Source organism: Gobio gobio (genome assembly GCF_949357685.1).
Source record: "Gobio gobio genome assembly, chromosome: 19".
NCBI classification, from domain to species: Eukaryota; Metazoa; Chordata; class Actinopteri; order Cypriniformes; family Gobionidae; genus Gobio; species Gobio gobio.
The window spans coordinates 2,257,334-2,276,233 of NC_137112.1; the positions used below are offsets into that span (position 1 = coordinate 2,257,334).

Sequence of the window (18,900 nt, forward strand, 5' to 3'; positions counted from 1 at the left end):
ACCGGCCACAGGGTCATGGAGGACCAGTGGAGAACCGGCCACAGGGTCATGAAGGACCAGTGGAGAACCGGCCACAGGGTCGTGAAGGACCAGTGGAGAACCGGCCACAGGGTCATGAAGGACCAGTAGAGAACCGGCCACAGGGTCATGAAGGACCAGTGGAGAACCGGCCACAGGGTCATGAAGGACCAGTGGAGAACCGGCCACAGGGTCATGAAGGACCAGTGGAGAACCGGCCACAGGGTCATGGAGGACCAGTGGAGAACCGCTATTATTCCTTTTAATTATACTAATGTCTCATTGAAACATCTAAAAATGTATAAACTTGAACTTTCACATTCACCACAGTAAATTTACTAATAAAAAAATCCTTTATTCATTGTTTTTACAAAAGAGGTCCAACAGTACATCCAAAATATTTCATCATCTAAGAAAAAAAAAAAAAAAAAAAGACAAGTTAAGACAAATTTGTTTCAACTTTTTTATTTATTTCATTAAAGTTTTCTGGTCTGTTTTATGGGCCCTATGTATGTGCGAATTATGTTTTACTTTTATTATTATTTAATTGTAAGTAACCTTTGCAATTTTGTTCTTGTATTTCTGATACCTTGGCATTTAATAAAAATGTTGGTGCATTCAAGTCCTCCTGAGATGTTCATATTTACGAGGTGAGAGGTCGTGTTTATGACATTATGTGCGTTCAACTTTCTATGGTCGGAGCAAGATGGCGGTGTACCTTCTTTTAATGAATTTCACGAAAATACAGCAAGGTTTGTGAACTCTGCTTATAGAAAATGAAGAACAAAGAATGTGCATCAGGTGAGTTTTAATCTTTTACGTTTTGAATTCTAAAAACTGTAAACTGTATCATTATATATTAGGCTAATTGTTATATTACAATGCTGGCTTACTTTGTTGTAAATGACAAATCCTGACAGTGTCACGGCTAAATACCGTTATATTCAACTACAGATGTTGCATCCATTGATTGAGCCATGTTTCTCACGGACACGCCTCCAACTCGTACAGATCGGGGCGTCCCACTGGCATTTACGACTTCGTGGTGGCATTCATGTGCGTTCAACTCGTAAAACTATCTTTACGACATGACTTGAACGCACAATCCAAACCAATTGATTCAAAAAAGAAGATTCATAAAGCTTCGAAGCGTCATAAAGCAGTGTTTTGAAATTGCCATCCCTACTTTTTGCTACGGTTTCCGGGTTGAACATCATGTTTCCTGGAAACGGTGCACTCTAAAAAAAAAAAAAAGGTTCTATATGGCACCAAAAATGGTTCTTGGCTCGTAATCATAGGGGAACCTTTTTCAGTGCTATATACCACCAATTTTGGTACTTCAGTGGTACTTCAGTGGTTCTTCAGTGGTTCTTCAGAGGTGCTATATAGCACCTTAGTCAAAGAACCAGTGAAGAACCTCTGAAGAACCGCTGAAGAACCACTAAAGCACTAAAGTGCTGTACTAAAGTGCTGTATAGCACTAAAAAAGGTTCCCCTATGATTACGAGCCAAGAACCATTTTTGGTGCCATATATCCTTTTTTTTTTAGAGTGTGTGTAATGGGTTTGAGATGTGTTTTCTCTTGTTTGGTGGGTGTGTGAGTAATGTGAGCCCAATCAGCAGCAACATGTGTGTAAACAACACAGTGTTAAAGAGACAGCTCGCAAAATGGGTCCAAGTAAAGTAATTTACAGATGTGTCTGCTGAAGCTCAGTATACACAACAACTGAAGATATTAGAATACATGTTTGTCTTTTCATCCTGAAATGCGAGGCAAATGTTGAATCACGATAATTAGGAACCACAGTTTCCACAAATCCCTTCACTCTTTTATTCTGGGACGGTGAGTATGAGGTCTCTGAGGAACAAGAGTGGTCGTTTCCAAATTTGTGGGTGTTTTCAAACTGATGGTTGTTTATAAATCATGCAATGAAAATGGTCCCCTTCACCCGACCCGACCCCACCCCTAAACCCCACCCACACTGTGCCGTGGGCAAATCAGGTAAAACTCTATTTATGGCCACGCCCACTGATCTGGTAACTCCAATTACTAACCTGCAGAGACATATACTTGGTGTTTTTTTCAGTAGGGTACAATGGGGGCTAAAGGCTCCACGGGGTAAAAGCTCCTTTGATTTTATTCTCCTCTAAATCACTAGATGGCACAAAAACTCGCCTCAGCACTTTCCAAAACATCTGCTTTTCAAGATGCATGTGGAAATGTGTCTGATCCGTGACGTGATCGCGAGCAGCGCAAAGATGACTCTGTGCTCATTTGATCTAATATTTGATGTTTTTAAAAATGTTGTTGATTTAAGTAGCAAATAAGAATCGCTAAAATTGTTGAATATATTTTGAAACAAAGGTCTTGTTAATGTTTGTCAGTTTTGTTCAAGGTAATTAAAGCAGCAGTTTTTCAATTACGGAAGAATATGTAAAAGTATGGTATTAAAGGCACCATATATAACATGATCATAAACAGCGGCTGACTTTAACATTTGTTGACATGACATGGTTATGATTCAGATTGAATATCATATATTAAGTTGGGTGTCCACCTTAGAGATAATCATCATATTTATAATGAAACTATCATATTTAAAAAAGTGATATTAATCATATCATATAATAAAATATAATGTATTGTTACTACTGTAAATCTATATTAAATTATTATGGGATCTCCTTCAATGCTTTCAGAGTCTTTAGTTTTTTTTAATGATTTTGTTTCTATATTTCTCAGATATATTTCTATATTAACATATTTTAATGACAGCATATTTATTGATCAAAAATTTATTATTTTATCAAAATAAACAGAAAATGGTTCAAACTTTTGAACAATTATTAACGTAGACTTTATTAAAAACATATTATTTTAGTGAAAGTATTTGTATCAATAATGTGCCTTTTGTGTGTGTGTGTGTGTGTGTGTGTGTGTGTGTGTGTGTGCCATGTGTGGGGTAAACTGCCCCCCTCGACACCCCATACATTTGTAAGATTTTTAAATAAAATAAACCACTTTTATGACTCATTTTCACACAAAATCTGTTGCTCCATAAATGTTCAATACAAGCATATATATTTTCTGTAAATCATACACTACTGGAGTAGTGAAAAGCACATTTTCTTAAGGTGTGCCTTTAGCCCGTTGTACCCTATTAAACATGTATTTATACAGATTTCAACAGGCTCCGAAAATTATTAAAAAAGAACACAAAAATCTGCCTTCTCATAGTTGCAACTCTTGAGTCATCAGAACAGGAAGTTCAACTCATCACAGTTCCCCTTTAAAAAAAGTTTTGCAACATTTTTGGGGCGGAACACAGCTCATGTTTCTCATGTGTGTGTAGTTTAGCTCCTTCAGTTCCAGCACTGTCTGCCTGAAGAAAAGCAGTCGAGGACAACCCTTCAGCGCTGATGTCAGGGGTTTCATTTACTAAAGAGATCCAACATAACCCAAATATCCTGGACCTGCAGAACTCCACGTTTTAGAGAAGATCAGGTAACATTTGAACTTTGTTCTTATTAGTGCTACCACTGTACAGATGTAATGCTTTTCTTGTTTAGCGTCTGTAACAAATGTCTCTTAAAATGTGCTTATGGTACTGATGTTTCATTGCTTTCACTTCTGACACATTAAATGATCCCAATATCTTAAAAGGTTTGCATTTTTCTTCAGTTATTGTATTTTCTAAATTCTCTAATTGTAGTGGAGATTGTTTGTCGAGGTTGCTTTTTTCCTTGTTATCAAACACAAGTGTTTGCTGTATATCAGTCCTGCACTAGAGCATACGGGAAGTACTCAGCGCTTCACTTCTTACACATTTTGTTTAGCACATTAGCATATAGCATATATTAGCATACAGGGAGTGCAGAATTATTAGGCACGTTGATTTTCTAATCATATTTTTTTTCCAGGCACATTTGACCAATTCCAAACCACAGTAATCCTAATAACTACTATTGATTTAGTATTTAATAATGTATAAGTGATATATAATTGTTCATGAAGGCTGGAAATGAAAAACACCTTATATTCAGGTGTGCAGAATTATTAGGCATGTTTTCTTTTACAGATAAATTGAGCCAAAAAAGAGATTTAACTCAGACTGAAAAGTCAAAAAGTATTAAATGCCCATGAGAAGGATGCAATACTAATGCAATACTAGACATTGCAGTTAAGGCCTGACCATTGGACAGTGAAATGCTCGTTGGGTCAGCAGGGTCAGACAAAAACAGCTGGTGAAGAAAAGACACCTGTTAACTGCAAAAGAATGAAGAATTAAGGTGAAGAATTAAGGGTGAAACCATCAGGAACCCTTTAGTCTCCAGCGCCACCATTTTCCAGAGCTGAACCTACCTGGAGTCTCCAGAAGTGCAAGGTGACAGGATCTCAGAGACTTCAGTTAGGTAGGGCATTTAATACTTTTTGACTTTTCAGTCTGAGTTAAATCTCTTTTTTGGCTCAATTTATCTGTAAAAGAAAACATGCCTAATAATTCTGCACACCTGAATATAAGGTGATTTTCATTTCCAGCCTTCATGAACAATTATATATCACTTATACATTATTAAATACTAAATCAATAGTAGTTATTAGGATTACTGTGGTTTGGAATTGGTCAAATGTGCCTGGAAAAAAAATATGATCAGAAAATCAACGTGCCTAATAATTCTGCACTCCCTGTATAAGGGAAACCAGAATAACAAAATCCTGACTGACAAGAGGAGGAGCTGGGGGTGGAGGAGGGTAAATGAGCTCTGGAGAAACGCGATAGCAGCTGAGGAGCTATATATGTATCCGGTGATAGACGTCGTATCCCCATAGATAGATATGATCAGGTGACGTACAGCTGATGCGAGTTGACTAAAGTGACCTGCCAGAACTGACGCTATGCTTGATTTATGTTACAGCCTTATTCCAAAATGGATTCAAATCATTATTTTGTTCAAATTTCTACAAACAATACCCCATAATGACAACGTGAAAGATTTTTTTTTTTTAATATTTGCAAATTTATAAAACAAATTAAAAACAAAAAAAATCTCATGTACAGAAGTATTCATGTTTTGTCTTCGCCCCGTCTTTAAGCCGAAACTATACTTCTTTTGACTCGTACACGCACACAAGCATTCAATGCATGCGCAGTTTTGAGCAATCTCTCGTCTCGACTCTCAAACCGCACTGATAAAAATGATTTTGTGGTGAAGTAAATACTACAGAAAAAACAAATGTCATTTCTACATAAAAAAGTTATTTCAGGCAAGAATTAAAAAAAAAGTAAGTAAATTCTATATTATTACTATATAAAGCATAAATACCAACGTTATATAAAATGAAGTAAAACTACTCAACTTTTCTGATACTGGTGTTCCCATCATGCACTGGGGTGTGAATAATTAAGGAGGATGATTTTTCTTTTTTTCCAGTTGTATTTACACTGTTTTATCATTGCTTTTGTTGTTTGGTTTAGTAACTTGACATTTTGTGTCATTTGGAGTTAATTTTCCACTTAATTTTGACACATTCATACTCTAAACTGATCTATCGACTGTTATCGAGTGTGTATTGTTTACCAAGTATTGCAATATGCAATGACGTCACAGTCGTGTTGCATTGTGGTATATGAAGCTGCCTGAAGTGTACACATGAAGTAGACTCGGTCAAACTCGGTCCATATAAACTTCCCTCGTCCACTTCACGAAGTAGAATGCACTTCAAAATGGCGGCAGGGATTCCTCCGAGGGGAAGTGCTTAGGGAATTTCACAAGTGTGTGTCTAAAAGTGGAGTGGAACACAGCCCAGGTGTGCCAGCATGTAAATATTCCTGTTTTATTGTCTAATTGTTGTATTTCTTTTCTTGCACAGAATGAACCGGGACCCGAGTCGTGACAGTATGTCAAACTTGTTGTTTTAATTAAAACATTAATTTTAGTTGTAACATGACTTAACCAGACAATGGCTAATGAACCTACAGTATGTTAGTGTGTTATTCATCACCTTGTTAAGTTTTAGTTTTGTTATGTAAAGTTTTTCTCTGCTCCTCAAGTTAGGCTTCTATAATTTGTGACTACTAAGTAAGTGGTGAATTTGATGATATTTTAGCCTAGAAACACAGCAGAAACATATTTATGGTCTATCAAATTGTGTTATTTTGTAATTTTTTTCCCCTCTTGTCATTATTAGAGGTTCGCAGCAACAAAAAACATTTGAGATCTTACACTGGGCCGTATGTCAGAACCTCAGCTCGGAGTGGAGGTCGTGTGACCGCACCTGTGCTCACTAACAGTACAGCAAGGGATGTCATAATATATAATGCACCTGGTAAGTAATATATATATATACACAGTACCAGTCAAAAGTTTAGAAATATTACTATTTTAAATGTTTTTGAAGTGTCTTCTGCTCACCAAGGCTGCATTTATTCAGTCAAAATACAGAAAACACAGTAATATTGTGAAATATTATTACAATTTAAATTGAAATAAATATAGTTAAATATAATTTATTCCTGTGATCAAAGCTGAATTTATCATCATTTATCCAGTCTTCATTGTCACATGATCCTTCACAAATCATTGTAATATGAGGATTTATTATCAATATTGGAAACGCCTAGGTTACTACTGTAACCTCGGTTCCCTGAAGAGGGAACTCCTGTTGCATCGATTGACGCGATGGGAACGTCTATACCAACGCCACTATAGTGACTAGTGCCTATCTTGTGTGAAAACAGTTGAGCACAACAAAGACAGAAACACCTGGGACCCAGGGTAAACACGATGAGTGTGTGCGGAAAGGAACAGCCCGCCGCATCATACACCTCTTGTTGGGACACCCCTAATACAAGGCCACAAAGCCATACTCCTCCTGCTCCAACAACCTCAGTTGAGAGACCTGAGTCTATGAGTTGGGCCCCCTCAGAGGCCAAACCCACACTTCCGTAACTCTGTTCTCCAGAACTCCCAGGAGTAGAACAATCAGGGAAACCATGTACAGAAGCAGCACAGCCACGTCTGCAACTCCACATGAGCTCCACCACCTCTGGTTGGAGTCTCCCTTCCTTAGGCCTCAGCCCCTGCCTCGACAGGATGTCTGCTCCCTGAATCTGGTGCCCATGGATATAGAGCCTGAGCCATCATCACCAGCTGATTAAGTGCCAAGTGAGATGGTGACCCATCCACGGGCACCGAGCGACCATCCATGATCGCTCCCCAGCCCGTGAGGGAAGCTTCCGTCATAAGCATTACACAACGACAAGGAGCTCCCGGCACAGGATTCTGGGACAAGAACCAAGGCTTCTTCCACATAACTAGGGCATGTAAGCATTGCCGTGTGACCCTGATCATGTGAAAGGGGTTGCCCCTCGGGGAAAACCCTTTAGTCTTGAGCCACCACTGCAAGGGTCTCATGCACAACAGGCCAAAAGTTATCCCTTTGGATGCTGCTGTCATCAGACCCAACAGTCTCTGAAACTGTTTCACAGTGAGTGACTGGCCTAGCTTCATTGCTAGGCCAAACTTTATATTGGTATGCTTTGCCCCTGAAAGCAAACCTCAGGAACTTCCTGTGATATGGAAGGATGGATATATGGAAATATGCATCCTTGAGATCTATCGTGACAAACCAGTCCTCGGATCTGATCTGTGGCACGATTTGTCTCAAGTTTACCATTTTAAATTTTAGCTGCATAAATGACTCGTTCAGAACTCGCAGATCCAAAATGGAACGCAAGCCCCCATCCTTATTTTGAACTGTGAAACACCGACTGTAGAACCAAGTTTCCCTGTTGGAGGGGGGTATGTGTTCTATGGCCCCTTTCTCCACCAGGGTTTTGCTTCTTGTTCCATTACCAGAACCTGCTCAGGGCCTACCACAATGGATAGCACCCCCATAAACCTGGGTGGGCAAGACCCACACTGAATTTGATAACCCTTTCCTATGGTCTGCAGGACCCAATGAGAAACATTTGGCAGTAGCTTGCCAAAAATTCTACTAGTGGTACCAGCCTCCCGAGACTGGCTTCTGGTTTTTGTTTTGCAATCAGCCCGATGCCCTGCAACTGCGAACCGGCAGGGAACGACCGAACCGGTTGCGGTTGAGAGTGCCAGCCCGACCCCCAGTCTTTTAGTGGGAGCTCGGGAGCAGATACTCTGCTTCTGTTACTCGAGCAGCCAATTCGGTGCCCTGAAGCGGTGAACCGGCAGGGAACAGCCAAACTGATTGCTCTGCGACCCTCCTCATAGGGGGCGTGTATCCCAGGACCACTACGTTTTCAGGTGGACCCTGAGATATGTGATCACCGGAGACCACTGTGCCCTGTAACACCAGAGGTGAAGAAGGCGGACACTGTATAATGAAGTGTTGATCGCTCCACTTCGGGGGGACTGCCCTCATTTGCCTGACAGCTAGGGTGTCAGGACCTTTTCGCCCCACAGCCACCTTGGAAATAATGACGGTCCTCAGATCCGTCTTACCCCTTGATGAGATGATGAGATGAGATTCAAGTTTATTGTCATTACACATGTACAAGTACAATGCAACGAAATGAAGTTTGGAGCAAGCCTCCGAGCCGCAGCTATTTAAAGCGCCGCCACACGCTCTCCGGAAATAAAGAAATGCAGATTGCTAAGCATACATGCAAACATTACATACATAGTACACACAGTACACGTGGTCACGTGATGGGATTTTTGTTGGGAATAGTAAGGGAGATAGGAAGGAGGAAAGGGGAGGCAGACGGTTGGATGGGGGCAGGGATGGGGTGAGGTGTGTGTGATGCGAGTAAGAGTCTTGAAGCTTCCTGTGTTGTGTGAGAATGTTAGCCATAACTTAAGATGTTTTCAAAGTTCAGTTCTGTGGCTTGTCCTTGAAAGGAGATATGGCCGTGCACAGGGAACGAAAGTAAGATAGCAGGACCCAGCTGTCAAGCTGACCTCCCAACCGAGAGATAGGGACAAGCTGGACGTTGGGATGAGGGAAAATATCTTAATCCATTTAGCTGATCTTCGGTAATTTTCCAGACCATAATCAATCAATCCGTTCTGATCCTCAGCGTCAGTGGCGAGCGTCCGGTTCATGAATGGACCTGGACATTTCATCCAATTTCACGGTCAGACCAGACATACTGCGTAGCAGTTCACTAGCCTGACCCCCGATGGAGCCCACTCTTCCCTGCGTCTCCGCAGTCCGGGCTGAGATGTTACGATACAGCTCCTCAATCAATGTCATTCTTTGATCTAATACCTTCAGTCGGTCACACACATCCACGAAGCACTCTTTAATTTCCACAGACAGCGGCTGGGTGAATTTACTGGCAGCTGTCTTACCAATTTTACGATAGGTCAGGGCAATCCCAAGGCCGATAAATAGGAACCCCTGTATCATAATGCCAATTATGAATAAATCCTCAATATCCTCCACGGACAGGACTTCCAGGCACAGGCCTTGCCAGTTGTTCCAAGCGTCCCGCGTGTAGCCCGCGGGGAAGGTCCCGTCCGGGCAGGTGGGTTCTCCCGGAGCACCTTTCCTCAGTGAGAAAATCTTGTCAATCGCGCTGAGAGACCAGTTAATTAATTCCATTTCAGTATTTTCAGGAGTCCAGCAAGCAGGGAGTCAAGAAAAAAAGACAAAGAGATCAGCGCCAAAGCAGAGCGGGGAGCAGATAGAAGGCACGTCTGCTCCGTATGAGATCAGGAAGTGGAATGCCCTTGAAGGCTACAGTTGAGAGTGCCAGCCCGACCCCCAGTCTTTTAGCGGGGGCTCGGGAGCAGAAGCTCTGCTTCTGTTATGATATGTTTGGCAGAAGTTCCCACGCTGCCAAATAAATCTACTAAGAGAACCAGTCTCTCAAGACTGGTCTAGGTGTTTACTCGAGTGGCCAATTCGGTGCCCTGAAGCAGTGAACCGGCAGGGAACAACCAAACTGATTGCTCTGAGACCCTCCTCAGAGGGGTGAGAATCCCAGTTTTTCCGGGTGGACCCTGAGATATGGGCTCGCCGGAGACCACTGCGCACTGAAGCACACAAGGTGGCGGGGTTGGCAGAACGGCCCCCTGAGGGCACCAAAGGGAAATGGGCACTGTTTAATGAGGTGTTAACCACTGCCCTCAGAGGTCTGGTGCCCTTGGCATCAGGACCTCTTCACCGAAGCCTCTTTTTGGGATAATCACGGTCCTCAGATCTGTCTTATCCCAAGACGACTACGGCTGAGACTACTAAAAGAACCAGCCTCTCAAGACTGGTCTCTAGTATAGCTTGAGAAGCCAGTCCAGTGTCCTGAAATGGATGACCGGTAGGAAACAACTGAACTGACCCCTGTTAAACCCTCCTCCTGTGAGTCAGACACAGAGACTAGAACTCGCTGGAGACCGATATTAAATGCAGCCAAATATCAACCAGACAAGTAGAAATTGTCTGGATGAGAGGCTGAATCTATTAATACAGACATTATAATCTGAACACAAAAATAACCATAAATAATAGTCTGCAAAGACACATAATTAGTTTGTACACAATCATAAGAGAAAGAGAGAAAGGGACATTCCTATCGCTCAGTTCCCTACGCATATAATGCGGACCCAAAGACCGCTAGATTCTTATTGCAGAAATGCAGACCCATAACCCACGCGCTGCCTTGGCATATGCGCGATCTGATTCAAAGAATCTTTGTTGACTTTCTTCCCTCGAGAAGAAAGCCAACAGGAACAGAGCTAAAACTCTCGAAAGTGCATATGTTACACATCGTGAATTTATGAATGAACACTGTCAGCCACCTTTTACTAGACCTGACCGTGCATGCTCCACTCCCAAACAAACAACACATGAATCGTGTGTATCCCCACTCGTAATGAAGCGAGGGCAGGGAGGACCACATGATCCAAAATGCTGTTTGCTCGCCATTATACTCCTGTCTAGATATAAATATATATGCTTGTGGACAAACAACAATAAATAGACAGAGACAGTTTCACACAGAGTGCTTGCTGAAGACACAGAAGCTGACTGTGTTTGGTCTGGGTGCGCTTTATAGCTTCCTGCCATGATGTCACCCGCCTATGCCATTGGGCTGATTTCACAAGTGCTTCACGACGTAATCACGCAGTGCGTTCCCATAGCGTCAATCGATGAAATAGGAATTCCCTTGAAAGGGAACAGTTTTTTTTATATGTCCTGTGATACTTTATTCAGGATTCTTTGAAGAATGTTAAAAAGAACAGCATTTATTCAAAATAGAAATCTTTTCTAACAATATGTCACTTATCAATTATTATTATTATTATTATTATTATTATTATTATCAAACTAACACATCCAGAGTATTAATTTTTTTCCAGAAAAAGAAATAAAAAACTTTTGAACGCTAGTGTATATTGTTAGAAAAGATTTCTATTTTGAATAAATGCTGTTCTTTTTAACATCAAAGAATCCTGAAATACTATTTCTATGCCAAACACACTCCTTCAGGATTCATACAAGTTTCAGAAAGTTTTTTTCAGATATGGCCCTGTATGACATCATAAAGGACGGAACTCCTTATATGGGCACTTCTCCCGGATGAGCGAGCAGCGAGCACGCACACACACACACACACACACACACACACACACACACACACACACACACACACACACACACACCACCCAGATCAAGAGTGCGTCCATCAACAGCTTCGTTCAGGTTACGGGAGCCGTCGGCGGTGCTGGCGTTGTGTTTTTAGACACAAAATCAACAATGTCACTAAAGAAGTGTGTGTGTGTGAGAGGGATCACCTTGTTCAGCTTCACAAATAGCCCAGCGTTAAGGGAACAGTGGATGCAGTTTGTGTTTCCCGGAGTTCTGCAAGTGTGTGTGTTTGTTCCCGGTCATGAGTGGAAACCGCATGCGGGAGTGAAAGTGATCGAATGTGTGTGTTTTGTTGGCAATCGGTGCGTAAGTGTATATATTGTGAACAATACCAACGTATAGAGAATCGTGTGTGTGTGTGTGTGTGTGTGTGTGTGTGTGTGTGTCTCTTTAGCTCCGCCCACTGCACGCCTCCCCGAGCTCGGCTGTTTTCTGAAAGAATCGGTACAGTGTATCTGTCTTTTATAAATATGATAAAACTAAAAACTCTTGGGCGATATGAAGGATCAACACTACTCTATAGATACTCCAGATTAACACGAGACTGGCAGAAACTAACCCTTTAAAATAGAAAATAGAAATATTTCACAATCTTACTGTTTTTTCTGTATATTTGATCAAATGCAGTCTTGGTGAGCATGAGAGACTTCTTTAAAAAATGTTGACCGGTACTGTATGCGTATATGAAATGTGTAAATTTTTTAATATTAAGTGTCTCTAATGTTCTCCAGGTGTTTCTGGGCATAGCACACAAACACAAACCTCAGGTGACTGATGGAATTTATAGTAATATTATATAGTTATAGTTACCTTAGTATTTACCTCCTAGTCTGACATTTCTTAATCATCAGAATGTCTAGAATCAACCAACTCTTTCTGCATTGATCATTTCTGCAGATATCAGCTCAGTGATTGACAAATATAAGGAGCTGATCTGCAGTGAGTATCAGTATGTGAGCGAGTATAACTCACTGCCTGGTGAACAGGTGCTGCTGTCTGAGCGCTTCACACAGCCGCTGATCATTCAGAGACACAGAGATCAGAAAGAGAGAGAAGAAGACATCCGCTCCAGCTCCAGGACCAGTGATCAATCTTTCTGTCTGAACCGTCTGTTCGATCCAGATAACCACAGAATCAGCCCTCGCTCCAGCTCCAGGAGCAGTGATCAATCTGTCCGTCTGAACGATCTGTTCGATCCAGATAACCGCAGAATCAGCCCTAGAGCTGTTATACTGCAGGGGAACTCTGGGAACGGGAAATCCTTCACTGTGCAGAAGATCATGATGGACTGGGCATCTGGTTACCTCTACAAACAGCGCTTCAATATCGTGTTCCACTTAAAGTGTAAGGAAATAAATCGCATGTCTGGAGAAAAGAGTTTGGAGGAGATCTTGAGCTACAGCTGCAGTTTAACATCAGATCAGATCTCACAGGTTTTACAAGAGACGCCAGAGAAGATGCTTTTCATCGTTGATGGATTTGACGAGCTGAGACTCACTCAAGACGATCATCCCAAGTCTCCACACACTGACCTGAATAAAAGAGCTACACCTGAGGTCACTCTTTGTGCCCTTTTGAGGGGTCGAATCCTGCCAGAGTCCTTCCTGCTGGTCACCACCAGATCTACAGCTACAGACACACTGAGTAAACTGCTCAAAGGACCTCAGAGATTCACTGAGATCATGGGGTTTTCAAGTGAAGGGGTTGAGAAGTACTTCCAGGGATTCTTCCGGAATGAGGAATTCTTCAGGAAGGCTTATGAGTATGTGAAGGCAAATGAAACCCTCATCACCGCCTGCTCCATCCCTGTTATCTGCTGGATCATCTGCACGGTTATGCGAGAGAGATCCAATGACGGTTCAGATTTAAAAAGCGGCCTTGAAACCACGACCTCCATCTACGCTGACTTTGTGTCCACTCTACTGGAGCATCACTGCCAGGGTTTGAGTCAGTCCGTCTCGGCCCTGCTGAGGAGTCTGGGTCAGCTGGCAGAGAAAGGGATGCTGGAACAGCAAGTCTTGTTGGATGAGGAGATGGTTAAGGAAACGGTTGCAGACCCTGCTGGCAGTCTGTTCCTGAGTAAGTTCCTCTTTAAGAGGAGAGTCCACCAGGAGATAATGTTCAGTTTCATGCATCTCAGCTTTCAGGAGTTCTTCACTGCTCTGTATTACGTCTCACTGGATGGAAACGAGTTTAAGAAGAAATTCACAAACGTGTGTTTGAAGGGACAATTTGAAGCTGTGGTGAAGTTTCTTTTCGGTCTAATGAATGAAGAAGTTAGACACACACTTAAGAGGAAACAGGGTGTGTGCGTTCATCCAAACACACAGAACATTCTGAAAGACTGGCTCTTCCAACAGAGGGATTCTCTCGAGACTCTTCATCATCTCTTTGAGCTCCATGAAGAAAGCTTTGTGACAGAAGTTCTGAACGGCACGAGTCTTGTTTCGGTTTGGGATAGACCTCTAAGAAGAATAGACTGCTGGGCGCTGCTGTACTGCGGTCAGTGCTGTCAGAGTATGAAACAACTGAGTCTCTATAGATGGGGTTTAACATCTGAAAAACTGGCTATGATCCTGCCTGTACTCCACAAGTTTGAGGAATTAAAGTAAGTATCCAAAACAAACCCTCTGTGAACTCAAAATGTAGGTTTAATAAGTCGACAAATCCCTTTAAAAATTGCTGCTTTTTGTGATGTAAAAAAATGCACATAAGTAAAATCATGTCAGATCTTTTCCAACTTTAATTGTGAATGTATGCAACAAACAAAAGGAAACTTAAGGGAGGTGGGGGGGGGGGGGTGTGCATAAACAGGCACACCTTTTTAAAATGAGCGTGTTACTACACTAAATTGGCAAAAGTATTGTGCCGCCCCTCCAAATCAGGTGTTCAGGTGTTCAATCCCTTCATGGCCACAGGTGTATAAATAAGAATGGGCCGCTCTCAGGAGCTCAGTGAACTCAAGCGTGGTACCGTGATCGGTTGCCACCTGTGCAATAAGTCCATTCGGGACATTTCCTCACTACTAAATATTGCAAAGCGTGGGATGCAGTGGGGTAAAGCGCGCCGCCACTGGACTCTAGAGCAGTGGAGACATGTTCTCTGAGTGACCAATCACACTTCTCTGTCTGACAATCCCATGGACGAGTCTGGGTTTGGCAGTTGCCAGGAGAACAGGACTTGCCTGACTGCATTGTGCCAAGTGTAAAGTTTGGTGGAGGGGGGATTATGGGGTGGGGTTGTTTTTCAGGGGTTGGGCTTGGCCCCTTAGTTCCAGTGAAAGGAACTCTTAATGCTTCACCAAGACATTTTGGACAATTTCATGCTCCCAACTTTGTGGGAACAGTTTGGGGACGGCCCCTTCCTGTCCCAGCATGACTGCGCTCCAGTGCACAAAGCGTCGCTCCATAAAGACATGGATGAGCGAGTTTGGTGTGGAGGAACTGGACTGGCCTGCACAGAGTCCTGACCTCAACCCGATAGAACACCTTTGGGATGAATTAGAGCGGAGACTGAGAGCCAGGCCTTCTCGTCTGAAGCTCTTTTGCAAGAGAAAAATTGACAAATCAAGTTGTGCTAAGTTGACAGACTCTTACTCATAAAGACTGTCTGCTGTATTAAAAGATAAATGTGTTTCTAACAAGTGTGAGTGTGCACACTTTTACAATCAGGTGTTTAAAAGGTATATTTGTTAGTTTTGAATGTTGTTGTTTGTTTCAATAGTGCACCAAAGGTGGAAAAAGATCTGACATGATTTTAAGTGCTTTAACAAAAAAATCTGTAATTGTTACAGGGGGTATAGACTTTTATACCCACTGTGATCAGTTGAGGTTATTGGCATCTCTGGTAAATATGATCAAAGATGGCTGTGAAAATAAATCTGCATTGTTTATCATTTTGATCTTTCATTCAAAATAATCGCAAAAATCAAACCTTTCATTGAAGTAAAAGAATGGAAAGTCGGGGGAAATCTCATTATGAAATAAATGCTTTTCTCCAAAACACATTGGCCATAATTATTGGCACCCCTAGAATTTTTAAGTAAAATATCTCTGAAGTATATTCCCATTAATATTTACATTTTTTAGCACACCAGGGTTACTATGAGTATGAAACTGTCCGGCCATGACTTCCTGTACCACAGGAGTATAAATATGAGGAAACACATCATAATCACAATGAGCAAAACCACAGAATATAGTTCTGATGTGCAGCTGACGAGTGTTAAGCTTCACAATATAGAAAGTGTCTGTAAAGAATCCCCATTTCCACCATCAGGGCAATAATCCAGAAGTTCAATCAACTAAAGATGTTCTGAATCTGGAAGAGGACGTGTGTGTGTGTGTGTGTGTGTGTGTGTGTGTGTGTGTGTGTGTGTGTGTGTGTGTGTGTGTGTGTGTGTGTGTGTGTGTGTTGTCCTAATGCATGAGAGGAGGACAATCACTCTCACAGGGTCACAGATGGAGAAGTGCAGAGATTAGTTGAGTCTTGGGGTCAGAAAGACTAAAATAATGACCAAACAGCTCCTACATCAGCTCATGGTGTTCGGGAGGGTTTGAAGAACAATCCTCCTCGCTCATCCAGAAACAAACTCCAGCATATTCAGCTCAGACACGACTGGAGCTTCAGACGGACCTGCTTCTGTGGTCACATGACACTAAAACAAGAGCTTTTGGGCAGAAAACACACCAGATGGGACATAAAGACCCCATGCCCTTGGTTAAATACACCGCTGGATCTTTAATGCTGAAGCCTATTTTTTTGTTGGAGGTCCTGGACTTCTTGTTCAGACACATGGCATCATGGATTCTAGCAAACACAGCAGATAAAACATCAAAATCAACACAGAAATGTGTGACTGAGCACAGAATGAAGGCCGTCCCAGTCCCTGAGCTGAACCCTATAGAGAACTGAAGAGAAGAGCTGGAATCTGAAGGGTCTGAGAGATTCTGTGTGGAGGAATGATCTCTGATCTCCAAACTCATCAGGCATTACAGGAGAAAACTAACAGCAAACAGTGTTTAATTAAAGGTGCCAATAATTATGGCCAACATGTTTTAGAGAAAATAATTTATTTCATAATGAGATTTACCCTAATTTCAATTATTTTACTTCAATGAAAGGTTTTCATAGATTTTTGCTATTTTTTGAATGAAAGATCAAAAGGATAAACAATGCAGATTTATTTTCACAGCCATCTTTGATCATATTTACCAGAGGTGCCAATAACTCTGACCGTGACTGAACCTTCCCACTTTTGACATTTTCAACCTATATCAGAAAAAAAGCTGTTAAAGGATTAGTTCACTTCAAAATGAACATCTCCTGATGATTTCCTCACCCCATATCCGTTGGTTCCCATTGAAGTCCATTATGTGGAGAAAAATCCTGGAATGTTTTCTTCAAAAACTTCATTTCTTTTCCACTGAAAAAAAGAAACACATGAACATCTTGGATGAGATGGAGTGAGGACATGATCAGGAGATGTTCATTTTGAAGTGAACTAATCTTTTAAAGGATGATGTTTTATTTATTTATCTGACTTCATTCCTCTGATTCCAGGATTGTTGTTTGTATATAGACTTTATTCTCCAGTCAAACAAGCGTGCAGCATCTTTAGATTTTCTATTGTCTGTAGAACTGAAAACCGGAAGACAGAACACACAGAGCGCTGAAAGGGGCGGGGATACATGAGCTCTATAAAATCAACATGAAATATAGTCTTCATAACGGATTATATTTGATTGGATTTTAAAGGTTGAAAGCAGAATCAGATTCTGATATGGCTGCTGTAATCCATGCTGTCTTGAGAGGACGGACACTGAGCTCACAGAGGTTATGTAGGGTCACACACACAATGCTCTTTCACTGGTTTCTGTTTCTCACTTTTATATCTCAGAGACCGTTTTTCTCTTTATGCCTTTGCAGAGTTAACATGGAGGCACCTATGTTTATCTCTGAACTTCACAGGTAAAGAAAAATGTCATAATTTAATCTTTGGAGATTCTCCTCATTTTCAGTGTCAGTGACGAATGAAGCACTAGTTCCCTTTCAGTCGGTCACGTTCGACGTACGTCGGACGTACCGACGAATTGGGATCACTTCTGGGAGAACCGGCCAATATAGAATCTATATAGAGCCGGCCAATGAACAATTGGCGTGCGAGATTTGCATCTTGCGCTCCGCCCCGCACTGCGGGTATAAACAGGAAGCGAGAGCGAATGCAAGCTGTCATTCACTTCGGAGCCAAACGGCATATGAAGAGGACTCTCAAACGTCATTTTGAGTTGTTTCAGCTGCTATTAGCAAGATTAAGAGTTGTATTACCGGAGAACCAGAGGGGACGCGTGTTGGAGAAACGGCACACTTCAGCGGGATCGCGCTGACTCACCGGCTGCCTCTGCAAGCAGAGAAAAACTGTTGACAAAAAAAAACTGAACATCACTGTTGGTCTGGTTGGGCGTTTTTTTCCTGTTGAGTACAGGCACGGGCTGCACACAAACCCTGTGCGCTGTCGCGTTTCCTCCTGAGTGCTTCAGCACAAGAGCGTTTCCTCACAAAAGAGCTTCACGGGTGACGCTGCGTCTTTTTCAAGATGACATTCCACCCGTGCGTTTCTGGATGCGGTCGTTCCCTGGCGCCTACTGACGGTCACAATCGCTGTCTCACGTGTTTGGGCAAACAGCACGCTGAGGCGGCGTTTGTGGATAGTTCATGTTCCCACTGCGGGAACATGACTATCGCGGAACTAAGATCGAGACCTCCGGGCTGGGGGAGTCCCCTTACCCATCCCACGATCTAGTTCTACCCCTAACCCGGGTAGAACTACTTCTTTGGATGGCCAGGGTGATCTGAGGATCACGTTTAGGGCAAACCCGCCGAGTGAAACTCCGCAGGCCCCTATTCCCTTGGTTCCGCAGCCGGTAGAGCTCCCGAGAGAACCCGCTGGTCCCTCCCACGGGCGGCCAGTGGTGACTTTCGGAGCTCCAGCAGACGAGCAGATGTCGATCGCTGCATCGGAGGGGGAGTTTCAGTCCTCAGAGGATGAAGGGTCAGCTGTACTGCCTCCCTCTGGGAGAGTGGCAATGGCTGTCCCGGACCCTGAGATGGCTACTATGCTTGCCCGGGCTGCCGAAAGGGTAGGGCTCGTGTGGAACCCTCCACCGTGTCCCGAACCCTCTAGGTTGGATGATTGGTTCCTCTGGGCGGGTCGTGCTGGTTCTCAGCGTCCCGCCCCGACACCTTTCTTCCCG

The 18,900-nt window shown here is 42.6% G+C and overlaps 1 protein-coding gene across 18 annotated transcripts in view; it reads left to right on the forward strand.

Moving 5' to 3' along the window:
• Positions 1-3,294: 3,294 nt before the first annotated feature.
• Positions 3,295-18,900, forward strand: part of LOC307143277 (NACHT, LRR and PYD domains-containing protein 1 homolog) — a 33,494-nt gene continuing 17,888 nt past the window's right edge. For 5 of the 18 annotated variants that reach the window (XR_013818583.1, XR_013818585.1, XM_079844700.1 and 2 more), the window contains exons 1-4: positions 6,140-6,346; positions 12,379-12,414; positions 12,545-14,255; positions 17,405-17,617. Coding sequence is in view for 14 of the 18 variants with exons in the window: in XM_079844700.1 (XP_079700826.1) it covers positions 6,154-6,346; positions 12,379-12,414; positions 12,545-14,255; positions 17,405-17,617 (2,153 nt within the window). In the remaining 4 variants the exon portion in view is untranslated. Of the gene's footprint in view, positions 3,524-5,890; positions 5,917-6,139; positions 6,347-12,378; positions 12,415-12,544; positions 14,256-17,404; positions 17,618-18,900 lie in introns of those variants that run through there. The other 13 variants (XR_013818582.1, XM_079844707.1, XM_079844709.1 and 10 more) reach the window with 7 other exon arrangements.